The sequence below is a fragment of the Bombina bombina genome, chromosome 4, assembly GCF_027579735.1.
Source record: "Bombina bombina isolate aBomBom1 chromosome 4, aBomBom1.pri, whole genome shotgun sequence".
In the NCBI taxonomy this organism is placed as follows: domain Eukaryota; kingdom Metazoa; phylum Chordata; class Amphibia; order Anura; family Bombinatoridae; genus Bombina; species Bombina bombina.
Genome location: NC_069502.1, coordinates 69,995,074 through 70,014,348, shown reverse-complemented (window position 1 = coordinate 70,014,348; position 19,275 = coordinate 69,995,074). Strand labels below are relative to the sequence as shown.

General features: G+C 39.8%; 1 protein-coding gene across 1 annotated transcript in view; it reads left to right on the top strand.

Annotated features, from left to right (window-relative positions):
* SCARA5 (scavenger receptor class A member 5) overlaps positions 1-19,275 on the top strand; it is an 807,029-nt gene that overhangs the window by 491,235 nt on the left and 296,519 nt on the right. The window contains exon 6 of the mRNA XM_053709505.1: positions 15,018-15,116. Within this exon, the coding sequence (XP_053565480.1) occupies positions 15,018-15,116 (99 nt within the window). The remainder of the gene's footprint in view (positions 1-15,017; positions 15,117-19,275) is intronic.

The following is a 19,275-nucleotide window of genomic DNA, read 5'->3' as shown; positions in this document are numbered from 1 at the left end:
ATAGCTACAATATAATTATTATTTATATTGTAGCTATATTAGGGTTTATTTTAAAGGTAAGTTTTTAGTTTTAAATAGGATTAACTTAGTTAATAAGAGAAATATTATTTAGATTTATTTAATTAATATTTAAGTTAGGGGGGTTTTAGGGTTAGTGTTAGACTTAGGTTTAGGGGTTAATAATTTTATTACAGTGGCGGCGGTGTAGGGGGGGCAGGATAGGGGTTAATAAATGTATTATAGGTGTTTGGGGGGCAGATTAGGGGTTCGGGAGCGGCGGTTTAGGGGTTAAACTATTTATTTAGTTGCGGCGAAGTGCGGGATCAGCAGGATAGGGGTTAATAACTTTATTATAGAGGGTGGCGGTATAGGGGGGGCAGGATAGGGGTTAATAAGTATCATGTAGGTGGCGGCGGGGTCTGGGAGCGGCGGTTTAAGGGTTAACAGGTTAACATGTTTATTATAGTGGCGGTGGGCTCCGGGAGCGGCGGTTTAGGGGGTAATACATTTATTTAGTTGCGGCGGTGTAGGGGGGACAGATTAGGGGTGTTTAGACTCGTTAGGGTGTTAGGTGCAGACATCTCCCATAGGAATCAATGGGATGTCTGGCAGCAGCGAACATGAACTTTCGCTATGGTCAGACTCCCATTGATTCCTATGGGATCCGCCGCCTCCAGGGCGGCGGATTGAAAACCAGGTATGCTGGGCCAGAAAAGTGCCGAGCGTACCTGCTAGTTTTTTGATAACTAGCAAAAGTAGTAGTCAGATCTGTAGTGACGTAAGAATCGATCTGTGTTGGACTGAGTCTGGCAGATCGAAGCTTACGTCACAAAATTCTACTTTTGCTGGTATCTAGGGCTTGATAACTAAGGCGAATCAGCCTCGCCACAAATACGCTGTGGAATTCCAGCGTATTTGTGGTTGACGGATTGATAACTACCCCCCTGTGTCTCTCACAAATATGGCATTAAAAGTAGTGACACTGAGCATGTACTCTGCTATGTATTACTGGCAGCCAAGGAGGGGTAAAACACTGTCTTTATCTGTTACTGCTAGTTTTGGGTGTGTTAAGTCAATACTTTGTGGACAGTGGACAGGGTCAAATCACTACTGTGTACATGTGTTACTGGCAGCCAAAGAGTTAACATTATTTGTATGCTACTGTCAGCCAAGGGGATAAAATGATTGTTCAGTTGTAAAAAATATACATTGTGGGGTTATGGCTGGGGTAACCCCACATACCACCCATGATCTGTCACTTGCAGGTCGACCAGTATTTTTCTGGACCATCTGGCAACCCTAAGGGGTGTGTATAAAACACCAGTGTATGTTTAAAGGGACAAAACTGTCCACATTTAAATGTAAACGCATGTTTGTTCTTCGGCACAATAAAATCTTTGTTAAATCATTCTGTTTTGTTATATGCCACGTGTTATTGATGGATTGTTATAGAATAAAGCTTGTGATTATAAATCAGTGAATTGTCTGTGTAAGCCCCAATAATGATCACAGTGGTCTCAAGGGTAAGAGATCACCTTAATGTCTCTCTCTCCAGCATCTCAGACTACAGCCCCAAGCAGGCCGTGGGACCTCTGTCCATCTGCTCCCCTTCCTCCTAGTCCCATAGCCCCTCCCTGTTTCTGGTTATCCAGTTCTGGTGGGAACTCTGTACTTGCTGACTGGGCTGTTCTCATTGCTGTACATGTAAAATCAGAGAGACCTCCTAAACCGACTTAGGACAAGTTGATGTCATGCTCCGGCTGTCTCTGGAGGAGGCCACTTTGTTTAGTGTGGTTCCTCCTACCACGATAATAACATTCTATATGCATTGTCTAATAGTTTTTTCACTGTGCATCATGCAGTGTATACCTTTGAATAAAAGTTTATGATTTTTAGTACAATTTCTAAATTTCTACCTGTATTAGCAAAAATGCTTCTAGTAAAAGTTAATCATCTCTGTAGGGGCATATGTACATATGTGTATCTGTCCAGGACATTTGCATTGAAAAATTCCTCCTGTTTAGAGACAACTCATTCAGCTTCGTACAAACATTCTGAGCGTGTTGAAACCTCGCTGAATGCGGAGAGGAATACTTGTGAGCTGCTGGTGCAATGCCGCCCCCTGCAGACTCGCGACCAATCGGCCGCTAGCAGGGGGTGTCAATCAACTCGATCGGGTTGAATTGTGGCGATCTTGATAAATGGGCCTCTTCGGCTCAAAAGAATAACTCAAGTGGTTTCTTATGTTTACTTATAAAATTCCCCCTATACCTCCACGCACCCATGATCTCATACAAAGTACAGATCCTTGATTGCAAGATCTTGCTGTTGCATGCCAATCAAGGTCTAGATTACGAATGGAGCACAAACGTTGGCACCCGAACGATAAGGGGTTTATCGCTAGGGTTTTCACTTATCAGTCTTAACAATCCTATTACGAGTTGAAAGTAAACGCAATTGCATGTGCGCAATCGGGATTTAAGCTAGAATGGTTACAGTGACTTAAGAGCTCTGGTTAAAGGGACAGTCAACACCAAAATTGTTATTGTTTAAATAGATAACGCCTTTACTACCCATTACCGAGCTTTGCACAGCCAACATTGTTATATTAATATACTGTATAACATTTAAACCTATACATTTCTACCTGTTTCTAAGCAACTACAGACAGCCTCTTATCACATGCTTTTTTATATTAGCTTTTCACAATAGGAGAATGCTTGTTCATGTGGGCCACATAGATAACATTGTGCTTACGTCCGGAGTTGTTCAATAGATAATAAATAAAAAGACGTGATGAGGGGGTTGTCAGAAGAGGCTTAGATACAAGGTAATCACAGAGGTAAAACGTATATAAATATAACCATGTTGGCGATGCAAAACTGGGGAATGGGTAATAATGAGTTTATCTATCTTTTTAAACAGTAAACATTTTGGAGTTAACTGTTTCTCGAAACATAAAAGTTACACAAAATACATCAAAAATATATAACAAAGAAAACATATACTCATAATAACATCATCTAATAAAAAGTATTCAATAATAATATTGCACACAAAACTTATAAAGGCTCAAAGATATGAGGTCTCAGGTGTAAGAAAAAATAAGGCAGGCAAAGGGCTTTAACATTGAGATAAATACATACACGTCTAAAGATGGATATGTATGTAATATATATATGTGTGTCTATATATGTGCACATATATATTTATGTATTTATATGTGCATATATGTACTTACAGTCATATATACACATATAAACACAAATACATACTGTATGTATACATATATAGAAATATATATACATAAAAACATGTGTGCACATATATAGACACACACACACACTATATACACTTCATTCAATTATAGACCAGCACTCTCCAAAAAAATAAGGCAATTATCCAGGGTGCTCCTGAACATTCGTATCCACACTTCAAAAATAGACAGGCACTCTCCGGTATTAAATCCAAAGTTTTTTCTTTTTATTGTGACGTTTCGGGGTATTTAGCCCCTTCCTCAGACAGAAAAATACATATACCCATATGTATTTTTCTGTCTGAGGAAGGGGATAAATACCCCGAAACGTCTATTTTTGAAGTGTGTATATATATATATATATATATATATATATATATATATATATATATATATAAGTGCATTGGGGCCCTTTGCCGTTAAGTAGATGAAAACATATAAAATTATTATTATGAAATATTCATATTTAATAAAGGTTTTAACCATGTATTTACTGTAAATATTTAACATCCAATGTTCTGCACTTAGCTGAATGTGTTCTATGTATTAATAAATAGATATTCCTATATATCTGTATATATCTATACCTACAGTATATATAATCATTTCTCTCTCCTCTCCCTCTCTCTCATCTCTCTCTCTCTCTCTCTCTATTATATGTAGTCCAGGGTGTGTGCGCTCTCACAAACCGTCCGCAACTGCCAGGGTGCTATAAATTAGTGATAAGATGTTAAAATAAGCACTCACTGGACTTCAGCCAACTGTGACAGCAAAAATATTCTTTAATGTGAAAACAGTCCCTTCCTCTGACAAGCAACAAGTGTAAACTGCAAACTTTTAAAGTTCTTTGTGACACTCCCCCTTGTTCACAGCCAATCCCAGCTGCCCATGTGCAAACAGCTTAGTGACCTTATCAATAAACATATTTGCAATATTAATACGTGTTCATTGTATTATTGTGTAAATCCAAAATAAATAAATGTGAAAATATCATGTTATGTGATGCCACTAAGTTGATCAGCAGTGATCCACCATGAATAAAATAACATAATTAAATATGAAATAACAACAGATGACCTTCGTGACCACATATGCATTGGACAGCCATTTAATCACTAAAGTGGTGAAAGAAGAGTGGAAACTGCTGGAAGCTGATCAGGCATTACCTTTTAAAGGATGGCAAGCCCCCAGGATTGGATATAGGAGGGACAGGAGTCTAAGAGATGCACTAATGAAAACCGACACTGATTCGATGAAAACACAAGGTCTATGGCTAAATAAAAAGAAGGGCTGTTATAGATGCATCAGCTGTGTCACATGCAGTGGGATGATTACTGGCACACATTTTCAACATCCAGACCGCAAAAGAAAATATGAGAACAAGTGCTTCTTGACATGTACCACACAGTATGTGGTCTATCTCCTTAACTGCCCCTGTGGAAGGTTCTACACAGGTAAAACAGTTGATAATGCAATAACTCGAATGGCAAATCACCGGTCGAGCATCCGGTTGGCCATCCAAAAAGGGAAATCTGATCTACCGGTGGCTCGGCACTTCTTGTAGCCTGGTCATATAGTGAAGGACTTAAGATTCTGTCTCATAGATCATGTCCCTAAATTGAGAAGAGGAGGAGATAGAGCGAAGATCCTTCTACAGAAGGAGGCAAGATGGATCTATGAGCTGGGCACGCTCAGTCCAAGGGGACTTAATGTACATTCTGGGTGGCAATGCTACCTAGAATGAGCCAAGATGTGGACATTATAATATATTAGAGTCTGCGACCATTAGTGGTTCTGAAACAAGAGAAGGAAAGAGGGCGCCACAATAGCGTGATATCGTCTGATCATACAGATTTGTGTGTAGACAGGTAATATGCTTACCAGAGCAGTGGTAATATTATATTATTACAATGCATCCGATTTCAATCGGATGCATCCCAATATGGTTATATGATATACTAACAAGTTGTATCTTACAATCACTATAGATAAAACAAAGAATCTTTTTTACACTCGATTGAGATCTGATGCATTGTAATAATATTTTTAATGTAAGAGTTTCAATTATTTTACATAATCCTTTGTATACATATGTTTTTTTTACCACCAGTGGTTTGTTAATTTGTAACAGCTGGGAGCCAGAACCGGCTTTTTCAGCTGATATCCGTAAACATTTTCCTATTGGATAGATACCTCATGACAACTTCCTTATGAGATATACAATCTGTATATATTGTTAACAATTGTAACTGATTGCATTCGCTTTTTATCTGATGAAACGACTTGGTTGGGGTTGAGAAACGCGTCATTGAATAAAGCAATTTTATTTGAAAAGTTGTCCTTATTGTGGTATTCCAACACTAATATAACAACACGCAGAGTTGTTTTGTTCAACTCAAACCAAGACATCAGGAGGTGTTCACGAAGTGAGAACCAGGAGAAGATCCTAAGGAACACATTTCCTGCAGTGTACTAGCCACTGTTTTAAGTGCTAGCAAGCTTTCACGCACTGGTCACAGCACAGTGCCACACGCTCTGGTAAGCATATTACCTGTCTACACACAAATCTGTATGACAAGACGATATCACGCTATTGTGACGCCCTCTTTCCTTCTCTTGTTTTCTAACTGCTTTCCCTCACTCTCCGGCATCAAGAGGAGCTGCCTGTCTTCACATATACACCATATCCAAGAAGAATTTTATCAACATCTTTCTGCATAGATACCGATTTTTACGGACACATCCAAAAGCCGGTTACAGTAGATCTGTTTCTTGACTTATAAAGTCAGACATTTGACATTTAACTGTTTATAGCGCTTTTATATCCCCTTCTGGGATATTGTTCATTAGTGGTTCTGACATGGGCGGCCATGACAGCTGGGATGACCCTTAGGTCTTCCATTATGTGAGAGTCTATGTTCAAACTGTAGGGTTGGAGTTGAGGGGGCGTCCTCTGAACTGGAAGAAGTCCTGGTATTATTATCACTAATATTAATACACTAAATGAAAACACATGAGACCATATTCAGATTTATATTTATACCTTAACATGTAGTATAGTCTATGAGGTTGATTACCATAGGCCAGTTTGGTATATGTTTGTTTTTGTTTTTATTGTATAGTTAGTTAGATTTTTTCACGCACATAGACACGTATAGATGCTCTAAACATTGTTGATCACTAGTGGTCCACCTAGTTAGGGAGTCCTTCAGTTAGCGAGATTCAATATGCATATACATGTATTATATAGTGTACTGTGAGGGCTGTCCAATGGAAACAGCCATAGTTTTTTTCATGCGGTTGCTAGGATACGACTCTCAAACTGTGTCTAACACACTCCCACCACCAGATGATTTGATTGGCCTTTTAGCCACAGGAGGTATTTACACTGTGGCTTATTATGTATAGGAGACTCTCTTTTGTGCCATCTCGATATACATACTGGCCGTAATGGATATGGTTGCTGTTATTTTATCTGTGTGGCTGCATGTTTTGGGGCCAATATGGAGGTGGTGTTATACAGCGGACGTGTTCCTTGATGGAGAGGCGGATTTGTGATAATCGGGTTTTGTCCGTAGACTCGTCCCCCTCTTATTTCTAGAGTGTGAATGCTGTGGTGACAGGATGTTTTCGTTTTCGCTGTACACGAGCCCTGTTTGACAATGCCTATGTTGATTGGTCTATTTACGCCCATAGGAGGCGCGGCCTTGGTACATCAGCTTAGTGGCCAGCTGTTAGGGGATACCCCCACACCGCGAGCGATCGCGGACTGGATCAACATAATAAGAAATATCTATATGTTGGTTGTGCAAGTTTCAAGTGTGTGTTTATTCCTATACTAATATAGAGTGCCAATTAATAATGCTTCCAGGACGGTGCAGACAGGCTCACTATCAAAACATTATCAAACACTTGATTGGAGGATGATTAGGGAGTGTTATTAATAAGTGGTCCCAATTGGTTGCCAAGAAAGGGCATGGTATACACGGGAGTTGTTATTTCATATTGAATTATGTTATTTTATTCATGGTGGATAACTGCTGATCAACTTAGTGGCATCACATAACATATGATATTTTCACTTTTATTTATTTTGGATTTACACAATAATACAATGAACACGTATTAATATTGCAAATATGTTTATTGATGAGGTCAATAAACTGTTTGCACACAGGCAGCTGGGATTGGCTGTGAACAAGGGGGAGTGCCACAAAGATCTTTAAAAGTTTGCAGTTTACTCTGGTTGTTTGTCAGAGGATGGGACTGTTTGTGTCCCGAAACGTCACATTAAAGAATACTTTTGCTGTCACAGTTGGCTGAAGTCCAGTGAGTGCTTATTTCAACATCTTATATATATATACAGTATATATATATATATATATATATATATATATATATATATATATATGTGTATAGCTATATGTTGCACCATAAAAAACAACAGATACATATACAGTATATATATATATATATATATATATATATATATATATATATATATATTAATATGTATTTATGAATACATGTAACATATTATGTTATGTGCAGATTATTGGAATGTGAAATATTCATATTTTCATGTCAGTTTATCTTTAATGAGAATGGGTTTGCACGAGAGTGGGGTTTCCTCTTTTTTGTCTCCAATAACTACTATGGGGGAATACGTGAACGCGCACGCAATATTCTAAGTTTGTATTTTTGTGCTAATTGGGTTACTGTGAGAGCGAAAACAGTTAACTTTCAACTTATAAAGCGAGCACAACCCTATGGGTGCAAAAATTTAACTTCTAGCGCAATTAACGCTCAATCGGGAGCGTTAAATTTGTGCTCCACTTATAATCTTGCCACAAATGAGAAAGAGGCTCAAAAGAACTGGTCCTGCCATGAATCCTGTCAGCTTTGGATTATCCACTGTTCTTGTTAATATTAACCACAGGATAATTTATGTGACATTTCCCCCCACAGACTTCCAAAACAGTAGTGTAGGAACTGACAAGACCTAATGCAGTTACAAATGGAAAAATTGCTAACACAGATGTACAAAAACAAGTCTCACCGCCATACTTATCTTCCAGACCGTAAACTAAGGGGGAATGTGTTTCATATAATAATGCTGTAAACTTAACCTAATCTGATAAGCAGTCGGTAATGTTAGGAACTGTGCTTACTTTTCATGTTTTGCTGTCAAACTCTCTGGTATTTGGGAGATCAAGTTCCTGGCTTGACTCTTCTGTGGTTCTGTGCAGTGTGTTCCTTCATAAGAACTATGTTCTAATACACAAAAGTGTAACATTAAAATAAATAATGTTTTAATATGTTTAATATTAAAGGGACCCAACAACTGCCTTCATGATTCAGATAGAACATGCAGTATTAAACAGCCTTTTAATTTACTTCTATTAGCACATTTTCTTCGTTCTCTTGGGACCTTTTTTTGAAAAGTGTTGATGTTATATCAGGAACGTGCACATGTCTAGGGCATTATATGGCAGCAGTTCCTCAAGAATATTATCCATATGCAAGAGCACTAAATGGCAGCACTGTTTCCTACCAGGTAGAGCGTTAGACACCTACCTATGTATCTTTTCAACAAAGAATACCATGAGAAGAAAGCAAATTTGATAGCAGAAGTAAATTTAAAACTTTTTTTTAATTGTATGCTCTGTCTGAATCACAAAAGAAAATGTTTTGGTTTTGTACAGCTTTTATGTAAAAAATAATCTTTTAGTCATGCCTATTTCAATTTAAACATAATAGCACCAATATGGAAATGGAAAAATATGTATATATATTTGTTCTTCATAGATTTCTTAAAGTCTATTAGAAAGTGGTTTAGAAAGAGTATGCAAATTTCTTTCCTAAGATATGGAGAGTCCACAACGTCATTCAATTACTAGTGGAAATATCCCTCTTGGCCAGCAAGAGGAGGCAAAGAGCACCACAGCAAAGCTGTTAAATGTCACTCCCCTACCCATAATTCCCAGTCATTCTCTTTGCCTCTGTCAATGGAGGAGGCGAAGTTTGGTGTCTAAAGAATTTCAACTACAAGCAAGTTTTTGGGTTTAGCTGTGTCCACGTTATTCTCTTCAGTAGAGTAGTGGTGGCTTTTAAGCAGTTAGAAAGTTGTGAGGTAGACCTTGCTTGGTTTTATGACATGTTTCCTGCCCTTGGTATAGAAAGCCAGAGTTGGTTACTCTGTTTTTTCTACAGGTCTCTGTAAGGAGTATGTGTCCATTCATGACTTGTAAGCTGTCTACCTGCCGGACAGCTTGATGAGCAGGTAAGTGCTTTTGTCTTGTAGGAGGCCCATTTATCAAGCTCCGAATGGAGCTTGAGGGCCCGTGTTTCTGGCGAGTCTTCAGGACGCTGTTCCATAGCCCTGTCCGCCTGCTCTGATGAGGCGGACAGAGATCGCCACAAATTAACCCGATCGGGTTGATTGACACACCCCTGCTGGCAGCATGACTCTCTGTTTCTTCCGCTTTCAGAGCAGCGTCAGCTGTACTGGCTGATTTTTGAGACCGGCAGGGTTACATTGACAAGCTGTTTGCTTCTCCGGTGGGCAGGTAGGGCACCTCAGTTTGCTGAGGTGTAGAGAGCCTTCTTTGGGGTGTTTTTTTTTTTAGCGCAATTTTGCTCGGTGTACGTTTGAAATTTAAAGTGCCAGTATTAAAAAATAAAAATAAGAAACATTTTTTCTGGTTTTCTGTGGGTATACCTTAAGCTGGGAACGTGGAGCAGGAGTCTGTTCCTATGGACAAATGTTTGTTGTGTCTTGATGCCTAGGTTGTTCTACCCATGCAATTTTGTTACTCATGTTAAGATAGAACCTTGAAAAGTAAAGACAATTTTTTTGTTTCTGAGCCTAAAGTCTCTCAGGATGATGCTGTTCAGGCTATGCCACAGTCTTCTCCTCAAACGTCCCAAGCCTCGATGGCGTCACATACAGTGCCCTGCAGTTCCTCTCAGCCTCCTGGAGGTATTTATTTGCCTGCAGATTTTACGGCTCAGGTATCTTCTGCGGTATCTGCGGCATTATCTGCATTTCCTATACTGGGAATACGCAAGAGGAAAATGAAACATTCAGATAGTAATGTTTCTGTTCCTCCAACTGCTACGCAGGTTGCCCTATCTCATAAGTATGATGAGGAGGATATGTCGGTAGCCTCTGAGGGTGAAATCTCAGATTCAGACAGTATAATTCCTGATTCTGAAGAAGTAAACTTTTGATTGATTTGTCAACCCTAAAAATTCTAGTAAACTTAATAGATACTATGATGTTCCTTCACTGTGGAAGTGTTTCCTGTTCCATTATTTCACAGGAATGGGAGAAGCCAGGGATTCCTTTTTCCCCGTCTCCCATGTTTAAAAAGATGCTTCCTGTTGCTGCCTCCATTAAAGATTCTTGACGCACGGTGCCTAAAGTAGAAGGGGCTATTTCTACTCTGGCTAAGAGAACTATGATTGCTATAGAGGATAGCTGCTCCTTTAAGGATCCCATGGACAAGAAGCTGGACGCTTATTTGAAAATGATGTATGTACATCAGGGTCTTTAATGGCAACCTGCAGTTTGTATTGCCACAGTAGCAAGTGCGGCATCTTATTGGTGCGATGCCTTGTCTGATTCAATTTTAGAAGAAACTCTGTTGGAGGAAATGCAAGATTATTTATTTCTGATGCTAACATGCAAGTTATTAGACTAGGAGCCACGTTGTCTGGCTTCACTGTCTTAGCCCGTAGGGCTTTATGGCTAAAATCTTGGTCAGATGATATTACCTCCAAGTCCAAGCTTCTGGCACTTCCTTACAAGCGTTAGACCTTTCTAATATTACGGGTGGAAAAGGGTCTTTTCTCCACAAGATAAGAAAATCAGACCTAAAGGACACCAAAGTAATTTTCGTTCCTTTCGTGACTTCAAAGGTCAAAGGTCTTCCTCTTCCAAGCAGAAGCAATTTAAGTCTTCTTGGAAACCCAATCAGTCTTGGAACAAGAAGAAGCAATCTAAGAAACCCTCAGCTGAGTCTAAGTCAGCATGAAGGGTCTGCCCCCAGTCCGGGATCGGATCAAGTGGGGGGCAGACTTTCCCTGCTTTCTCAAGCATGGATACAAGATGTTCCAGTCCCCTGGGCTTTGGACATAATATCTCAGGGTTGGGTTACAAAATAGAATTCAAATCTTGCCCTCCCAGGGGCAGATTCCACCTTTAAAGATTACCTGCAGACCAGGTAAAAAGAGAGGCATTCTTGAACTGTGTTCAGAATCTTTTCTCCCTAGGAGTGATTGTTCCAGTCCCTGTAAGGGAACAGGGTCTAAGATTCTATTAAAATCTGTTTGTGGTTCCAAAAAAAGAGGGAACTTTTGAACCTATTTTAGATCTAAAGTGCCTCAACAAGTTTCTCAGGGTACCATCCTTGAAAATGGAAACCGTTTGTTCCATTCTTCCTTTTGGTCCAAAAGGGTCAGTTCATGGTGACCATAGACCTAAAGGATGAGTATCTTCATGTTCCCTTCCACAAGGATCATCAGAAGTTTCTGAGATTTGCCTTTCTAGACAATCTTTTCAACAAGCAAACTCTCATACAGAGATCTTGTTGTCTTTTCTACATTTCCACAGTTGGAAAGTGAATCTGCAAAAGAGTTCCCTTGTTCCAGCTACAAGGGTGGTTTTCTTAGGGACCATAATAGATTCCCTATCTATGACAAAATTTTCTGACAGAAAATCAGAAAATCCAAAATTCTCTCCTCTTGCCTCCCTCTTCGGTCTACTGTTAGACGATTAGTGGCTCAATGTATGGAGGTAATTGGTCTGATGGTCATTTCCATGGACATCATTCCTTTTGCTTGATTCCATTTGAGAGCTCTGTAGTTATGCATGCTCAGACAATGGAATGGAGACCATGTAGATCTGTCTCAGAGGATAGATCTGGACCAGTTGACAAGAGACTCTCTTCCATGGTGGTTTTCTCAGGAGCATCTCTCTCAGGGCACATGCTTCATGAGACCTTCCTGGGTGATTGTGACAACGGACGCCAGCCTGCTATGCTGGGGAGCAGTCTGGGAATCATTAACCCTTTAAGGACACAGCTTTCAGTTTGCTCAATTGTTTTATGACAGAAAAATTCCGTCATATGTCCTTAAGAGGTTAAAGGCTCAGGATCCATGGACTCTGGAGGAGGCTTTTAAAACTGAAGCTTCTGTGGAACAGATTTGCAAGGCGGCAAGTTGGTCCTCTCTGCATACTTTTTCCAAATTTGATACTTTTGCCTTGGCTGAGGCTTCTTTTGGGAGAAAGGTTCTTCAAGCAGGGGTGCCTTCTGTTTAGGTCTGCCTGCCTTGTTCTCCCTCCCTGTTCATTCCGTGTCCTCTAGCTTGGGTATTGGTTCCCACTAGTAATTGAATGACGTTGTGGACTCTCCATATCTTAGGAAAGAAAACAAAATTTATGCTTATCTGATAAATTTATTTATTTTCGGATATGGAGAGTCCATGACCCCACCCCACCCTTAAGTTAGACAGTTATTTTTGAGTAAACCTCAGGCACCTCTACACCTTTGTGTTATTCCTTTTTCCATTTCACTTTGGTCGAATAACTGGGGATTAAGGGTAGGGGAGTGACATTTAACAGCTTTGCTGTGGTGCACTTCGCATCCTCCTGCTGGCCAGAAGTGATATTCCCACTATTAATTGAATGACGTTGTGGACTCTCCATATCCGGAATGAAAGAAATTTATCAGGTAAGCATACATTTTGTTTTTAAACAACTTTCCAATTTACTTCTATTATCTAATTTGCTTCATTCTCTTGATATAATTTGTTGAAAAGCATATTTAAATAGGTTCAGTAGCTGCTGATTGGTGGCTGCTCATAGATGCCTCGTGTAAATGGCTCACCCCATGTGCATTGCTATTTCTTTAACAAAGGATATCTAAAGAATGAAGCAAATTAGATAATAGAAGTCAATTGGAATGTTGTTAAAAATAGTATTCTCTATCTGAATCATGAAAGAAAACTTTTGACTTTTGTGTCCCTTTAAGAGGTTTCCAGTTGCATTGCAAGTTCATCCACTGGGCATCAGCAACTATATTCAAGTTCTCAGGACTCATGTGTCTATCAACACCTTTTATTTATATAAGAATTGTAATCAGTCTAGAAGATAAGTCCAGTTTATTAATATGACAAAGCAATACGGCTGCGGTAAATCTTTGCAGAAAATAGTAGCAATGAGATCTGAAGCCTCGGAACTTATATGTAACATATAACTTATATGTACAATTGCTTTAAACATAGGTTTAGGTCTAGATCTGTACAGTTTTTTTAGTTTGAGGCTTTTCACATAAACCTAATAATACATTTTCAAACTACATTAATCATACACCATAGTTTAATCATAGACTTATTCACAACTCTTGTGATTTGTGAATATCTCCCCAAAACAGTACAACTCTCTTGCCCTGAGCATTATTGTATTGTGTGTACATGTTTTAAATAAAAATGCTTTAAGGTAAGAAAGACACAAACTACAAAAGAAAGCCATACTTTTTTAAGCTGTCTGTTCCTCATCTTAAAGGACCCTTATATCGTAGACTTGCATAATAAACAGATGCATAATAAAAAAGACAATGCAATGGCATTTACTTGATTTCAGAGGAGCAGTAGATTTTGCTTCTGACAAGTTTCAAAGTTTTTTTTTTACTTCCGCGTGCTCTGTATCATGTGACAGCCCTCAGCCAATCACAGACTCATATACATATATACTGTGAACTCCTGCACATGCTCAGTAGAAACTGATTCCTCCAAAAGTCTGCATATAAAATGACTGCACAATCTGAAAATAGATGCAAATTGGAAAATTGTTTAAAACTGCAATGCTCTATCAGAATCATAAAAGTTTAATTTTGAATTTAGGGTCCAATTACATTCTCAATTTTTTATGGAATCGGCACCACTAGTGCAGGGGCTGCGCTAAGATTAGAAGCCCATGGTTTATATAAAAAAACGTATACAGCGTACCTAGGTTATGGCATAACGCAATTGTCATAAGTATAGAGAACAATCACCATGTACTCGTAACAATATAAAAATGCATGTGAATCACAGCTATGCATGCAGTTTTATATTGTTACGAGTACATGGTGATTGTAACCTAGGTACGCTGTATAAGTTTTTTATATGGAGCCTTATTTCACCATGATCACACGGCACTAAGGATGTCAGATATGTTAAGCTCTGATTGCATTCATATCATCCCCACATGGGATGATAGGAGTAGTTTTACCTACGTGTACATGTTACCATGGGAACGGATTGAACGCCGACTGGCGATGACGTATCACGCTGCTACCATTGCGTGATGACATCACCAGGAGCCAGTACGGCGGAACTGGCGATTTTAATGGGTGATTAGGAACAGTATATAAGACAGGTTGAGGTATGTAATGTTATATGCTTTTTTGGGGTCCGTGATTTGGAGTTCAATTTTGACATTTGACAAAGGTGTGACTGCACAGTGCACACCGAAACGTTACGTCTCTTTTAATATGATGAATTAAATATTAATTTTTAATGAAGACCAGTGAGTGCCTTTTTCTTTGATGGAACTTTGGTATGTTTTAAAGTGCACCCTGGCAGCTGAAAAAGTCGTAAGATTGTGCTCATCTTTTCCTGGGGACTTACTCTCTCTCTCTCTCTCTCTCTCTCTCTGTATCATAATTTTTTCTGACAAATATCTCATATTACTCTTCTCTTTTGTTCCTTTTAGGGTATCCTGGTGAGAGGGGCCTACCTGGGTTAACTGGTCTGAAAGGAGATCAAGGAGATATTGGTGCACCAGGCCCTACTGGACCCAGAGGGTTTAAAGGTACAGTTTATTTTATTCATCATGCATTTTATTGTGCATAGAAAAGTACCAATTTAAATGTACAAAACATATTGACTTAAAAAAAAGTAAAACCACTAGAAATGAATATTTGTGCACACTGGGGAAGAACTAACATTGATGCAGCAGGTAAAGTGGTTCCAGGGCCAAATGCTGGGGGGCTCATAGAAGCCAGTCTATATATAGGCATGTGCAAAATGTGTACAATACTAATTCATGAAAGCCTTTTATTAGTGGAGGTTACAGGTCTATCTGTCTGTCTATTTCAATCTATCTATCTATCTATCATCTATCTATTTATCTGTCTATCTATCATCTATTACCTATCTATCTATCTATCTATCTATCTATCTTTCTGTCTATCTAAAATCATTATACAGAGCAGTTTATTTTTGCTTACTACTGAGTTACCTTGGGGGGTCCTAAAAAATGTTTTGCAATAAGGGCCTCTGTTGAATATGTTCACTACTGTGCGCACATCCTATACTGCAGTATACATGTTCACTTATTGATATTGTATTGGGGAGAGAAGGGGCTCAATCTGCATAAGGCCAAGTATGTTTGTCCGAAGCTGTCATGCGCACAAGAGACTGCTCAAGGACAAACATACCTGGCCTTGAGCAGCAGCGATAGTGGTTCGAAGCAGCCGTGATGGGGGTGTGGCCGGGCGAAGAGAGAGCAATAGAGAGGGGGGAGAGAGAGATAGCAAAAGAGAAGGGGAGAGAGATAGAGCGCAAAAGAAAGGGGAAGAGAGAGTGCAAAAGAGAGGAGGAGAGAGAGCGCAAAAGAAAGGGGAATAGAGAGTACAAAAGAAAGGGGGAGAGAGAGCAAAAGAGAGGGGGAGAGAGAGAGAGAGCACAAACGGGAGGGGAAGAGACGGGAGAGAGAGCCCAAAAGAGAGGGGGAGAGAGAGTGCAAAAGAGAGGGGGGAGAGAGAGAGAAAAAGAGAGAGTGGACTGAGAAAGCAAAAGAGAGGAGAAGAGAGAGAGCAAAAGAGAGGGGGAGAGAGAGTGCAAAAGAGAGGGGGGAGAGAGAGAGCAAAAATAGGGGGGAGAAAGAGCAAAAGAGAGGGGGGAGAGAGAGAGCAAAAGAGAGGGGGGAGAGAGAGAGCAAACGAGAAAGGGGGAGAGAGAGAGAGCAAAAGAGAGGGGGAGAGAGAGTGCAAAAGAGAGGGGGGAGAGAGAAAGCAAAAAATAGGGGGGAGAAAGAGCAAAAGAGAGGGGGGAGAGAGAGAGCAAAAGAGAAAGAGGGAGAAAGAGAGCAAAAGAGAGGGGGAGAGAGAGCGCAAAAGAGAGGGGGGAGAGAGAGAGCAAAAAAGAGGGGGAGAGAGAGAGAGCAAAAGAGAGGGGGAGAGAGAGAGCAAAAGAGAGGGGGAGAGAGAGAGCACAAAAGAGAGGGTGAGAGAGAGCAAAAGAGAGGGGGAGAGAGAGTGCAAATGAGAGTGGGGAGAGAGAGCAAAAGAGAGGGGGAGAGAGAGAGCAAGGGGTGGGACCGCTGTACTGGAAAAAATGGACCGTGTACACATGCTTTAGGATTTGTTTGATATAATGCAATTAGGTTGTGTGCTGCTTAAATGATATGAAACCAACACTTTTTCTTTTGTGATTCAGACAGAACAGATCATTGTAAAAAAAGTTACCAGTTTACTTCTATTATTAAATTTGCTTTGTAACCATATGCTGTGTTAAAGAGATACCCAGATATGCTGTGTTAAAGAGATACCTAGGTAGGCATCTTTTAGCACTACATTTAGGATTCTTGCAAAACTGCTGCCAAATAGTGCTTTAGAAATTGTCCGGCTCCTTAAGTATACGTTCCTGCTTTTCAACAAACGTTACCAAGAGAATGAAGAGAACATAATAGAAGTAAATTAAAAAAAGTGTTTAAAATTGCACACTATGGGGCATAGTTAAGATTGTGCGAGCGGACATGATCTGATATAGCGGATCATCTCCGCTGCACATCGATAAATGCAGACAGCATACGCTCTCGGCAATTACCAATTGGCCGCTAGCAGGGGGTATCAATCAACCTGATCGTATTCGATCTGGTTGATTTCTGTCCGCTACCTCAGAGCAGGCGGACAGGTTATGGAGCAGCAGTCTTTAGACCGCTGCTTCATAACTTCTGTTTCCGGCTAGCCTTATAAATATGACCCGCTGTCTGAACCATGAAAGAAATATTTTGGGTTTCATATAAGGCTAACATACCTCCTACCTACACCAATTAGTATAATATAATTACCAAACCTGAGCAATATAATCAGTTCTGTCCATTCAGACTATTAACAGTGCCTAGTACTTTCTGCCAATTACACATTGAGCTGTGATTATCCTTTTCTGTCAGACACATAGGGGCCCATTTATCAAGCTCCGGATGGAGCTTGAGGGCCCATGTTTCTGGTAAGCCTGCAGCCAGCCGACGCGGAGTCATCCTCTTCTTCTGATGTCCTAACACTGAATGAAGGTTCCTTTAAATGACGTCATCCAAGATGGCGTCCCTTGAATTCCGATTGGCTGATAGGATTCTATCAGCCAATCGGAATTAAGGTAGGAAAAATCTTATTGGCTGATTGAATCCTATCAGCCAATCGGAAATTCGAGGGACGCCATCTTGGATGACGTCATTTAAAGGAACCTTCATTCGGCGAGTAGGCGTTAGTAGAAGAGGATGGATCAGCGTCGGCTAGAAGAAGATGGCCCGCTCTGCTCCAAATGGATGAATATAGAAGATGCCGCTTGGATGAAGATGTCTACCGGTCAGCCAATCGGAATTAAGTTAGTTCAATCTGATTGGCTGATCCAATCAGCCAATAGGATTGACCTTGCATTCTATTGGCTGTTCCGATCAGAGGATGGCTCCGCATCGGCTGGATTGAAGATGGACCCGCTCCGCTCTGGTTGATTGAAGCTAGAAGATGCTGCTTGGATAAAGACTTCTGCCGCTTGGAGGACCTCTTCTGCCTGGATTCAAGGAAGATTTCTGGCCGGATCGGATGAAGACTTGTGCCCGGCTGGGTGAAGACGTCTCAAGGTAGGGTGATCTTTAAGGGGGTAGTGTTAGTTTTTTTTAATGGGGGTTTGGGTGGGTTTTAGAGTAGGGGTGTGTGGGTGGTGGGTTTTAATGTTGGGGGGGGTTGTATTTCTCTTTTTTACAGGTAAAAGAGCTGATTACTTTGGGGCAATGCCCCACAAAAGGCCCTTTTAAGGGCTATTTGTAATCTAGTTTAGGGTAGGGAATTTTATTATTTTGGGGGGCTTTTTTATTTTATTAGGGGGCTTAAATTAGGTGTAATTAGTTTAAACTTCTTTTTTTTATTTTCTGTAATTTAGATTTTTTTTGTACTTTAGTTATTTTTAGTTAATTTTATTTAATCTTAGGTAATTGTAGTTAATTAATTTAATTTATTTAATGATAGTGTAGTGTTAGGTGTAATTGTAACTTAGGTTAGGATTTATTTTACAGGTAATTTTGTATTTATTTTAGCTAGGTAGCTATTAAATAGTTAATAACTATTTAATAACTTTTCTACCTAGTTAAAATAAATACAAACTTGCCTGTAAAATAAAAATAAACCCTAAAATAGCTACAATGTAACTAATAGTTATATTGTAGCTATCTTAGGGTTTATTTTATAGGAAAGTATTTAGTTTTAAATAGGATTAATTTATTTAATTATAGGAATATTTATTTAGATTAATTTAAATTATATTTAAGTTAGGGGGGTATTATGGTTAGGGTTAGACAGGTTTAGGGGTTAATTCATTTAATATAATGGCGGCGGTGTATGGGGGTAGATTAGGGGTTAATCAATGTACTGTAGGTGGCGGTGGTGTAGGGGGCAGGATAGGGGTTAATAAATGTAATGTAGGTGGCGGAGGGCTCCGGGTGCGGCGGTTTAGGGGTTAAACAATTAATTTATTTGCGGCTGGGTCCGGGATCGGCAGGATAAGGGTTAATAGCTTTAGGTGGCGGCGGTGTAGGGGGCGGAAGATTAGGGGTTAATAGGTATAATGTAGGTGGCAGCGGGGTCCGGAGAGCTGCGGTTTAGGGGTTCATATATTTATTATAGTGGCGGCGGGGTCCGGGAGTGGCGGTTTAGGGGTTAATATATGTATTATAGTTGCGGCGGGGTCCGGGA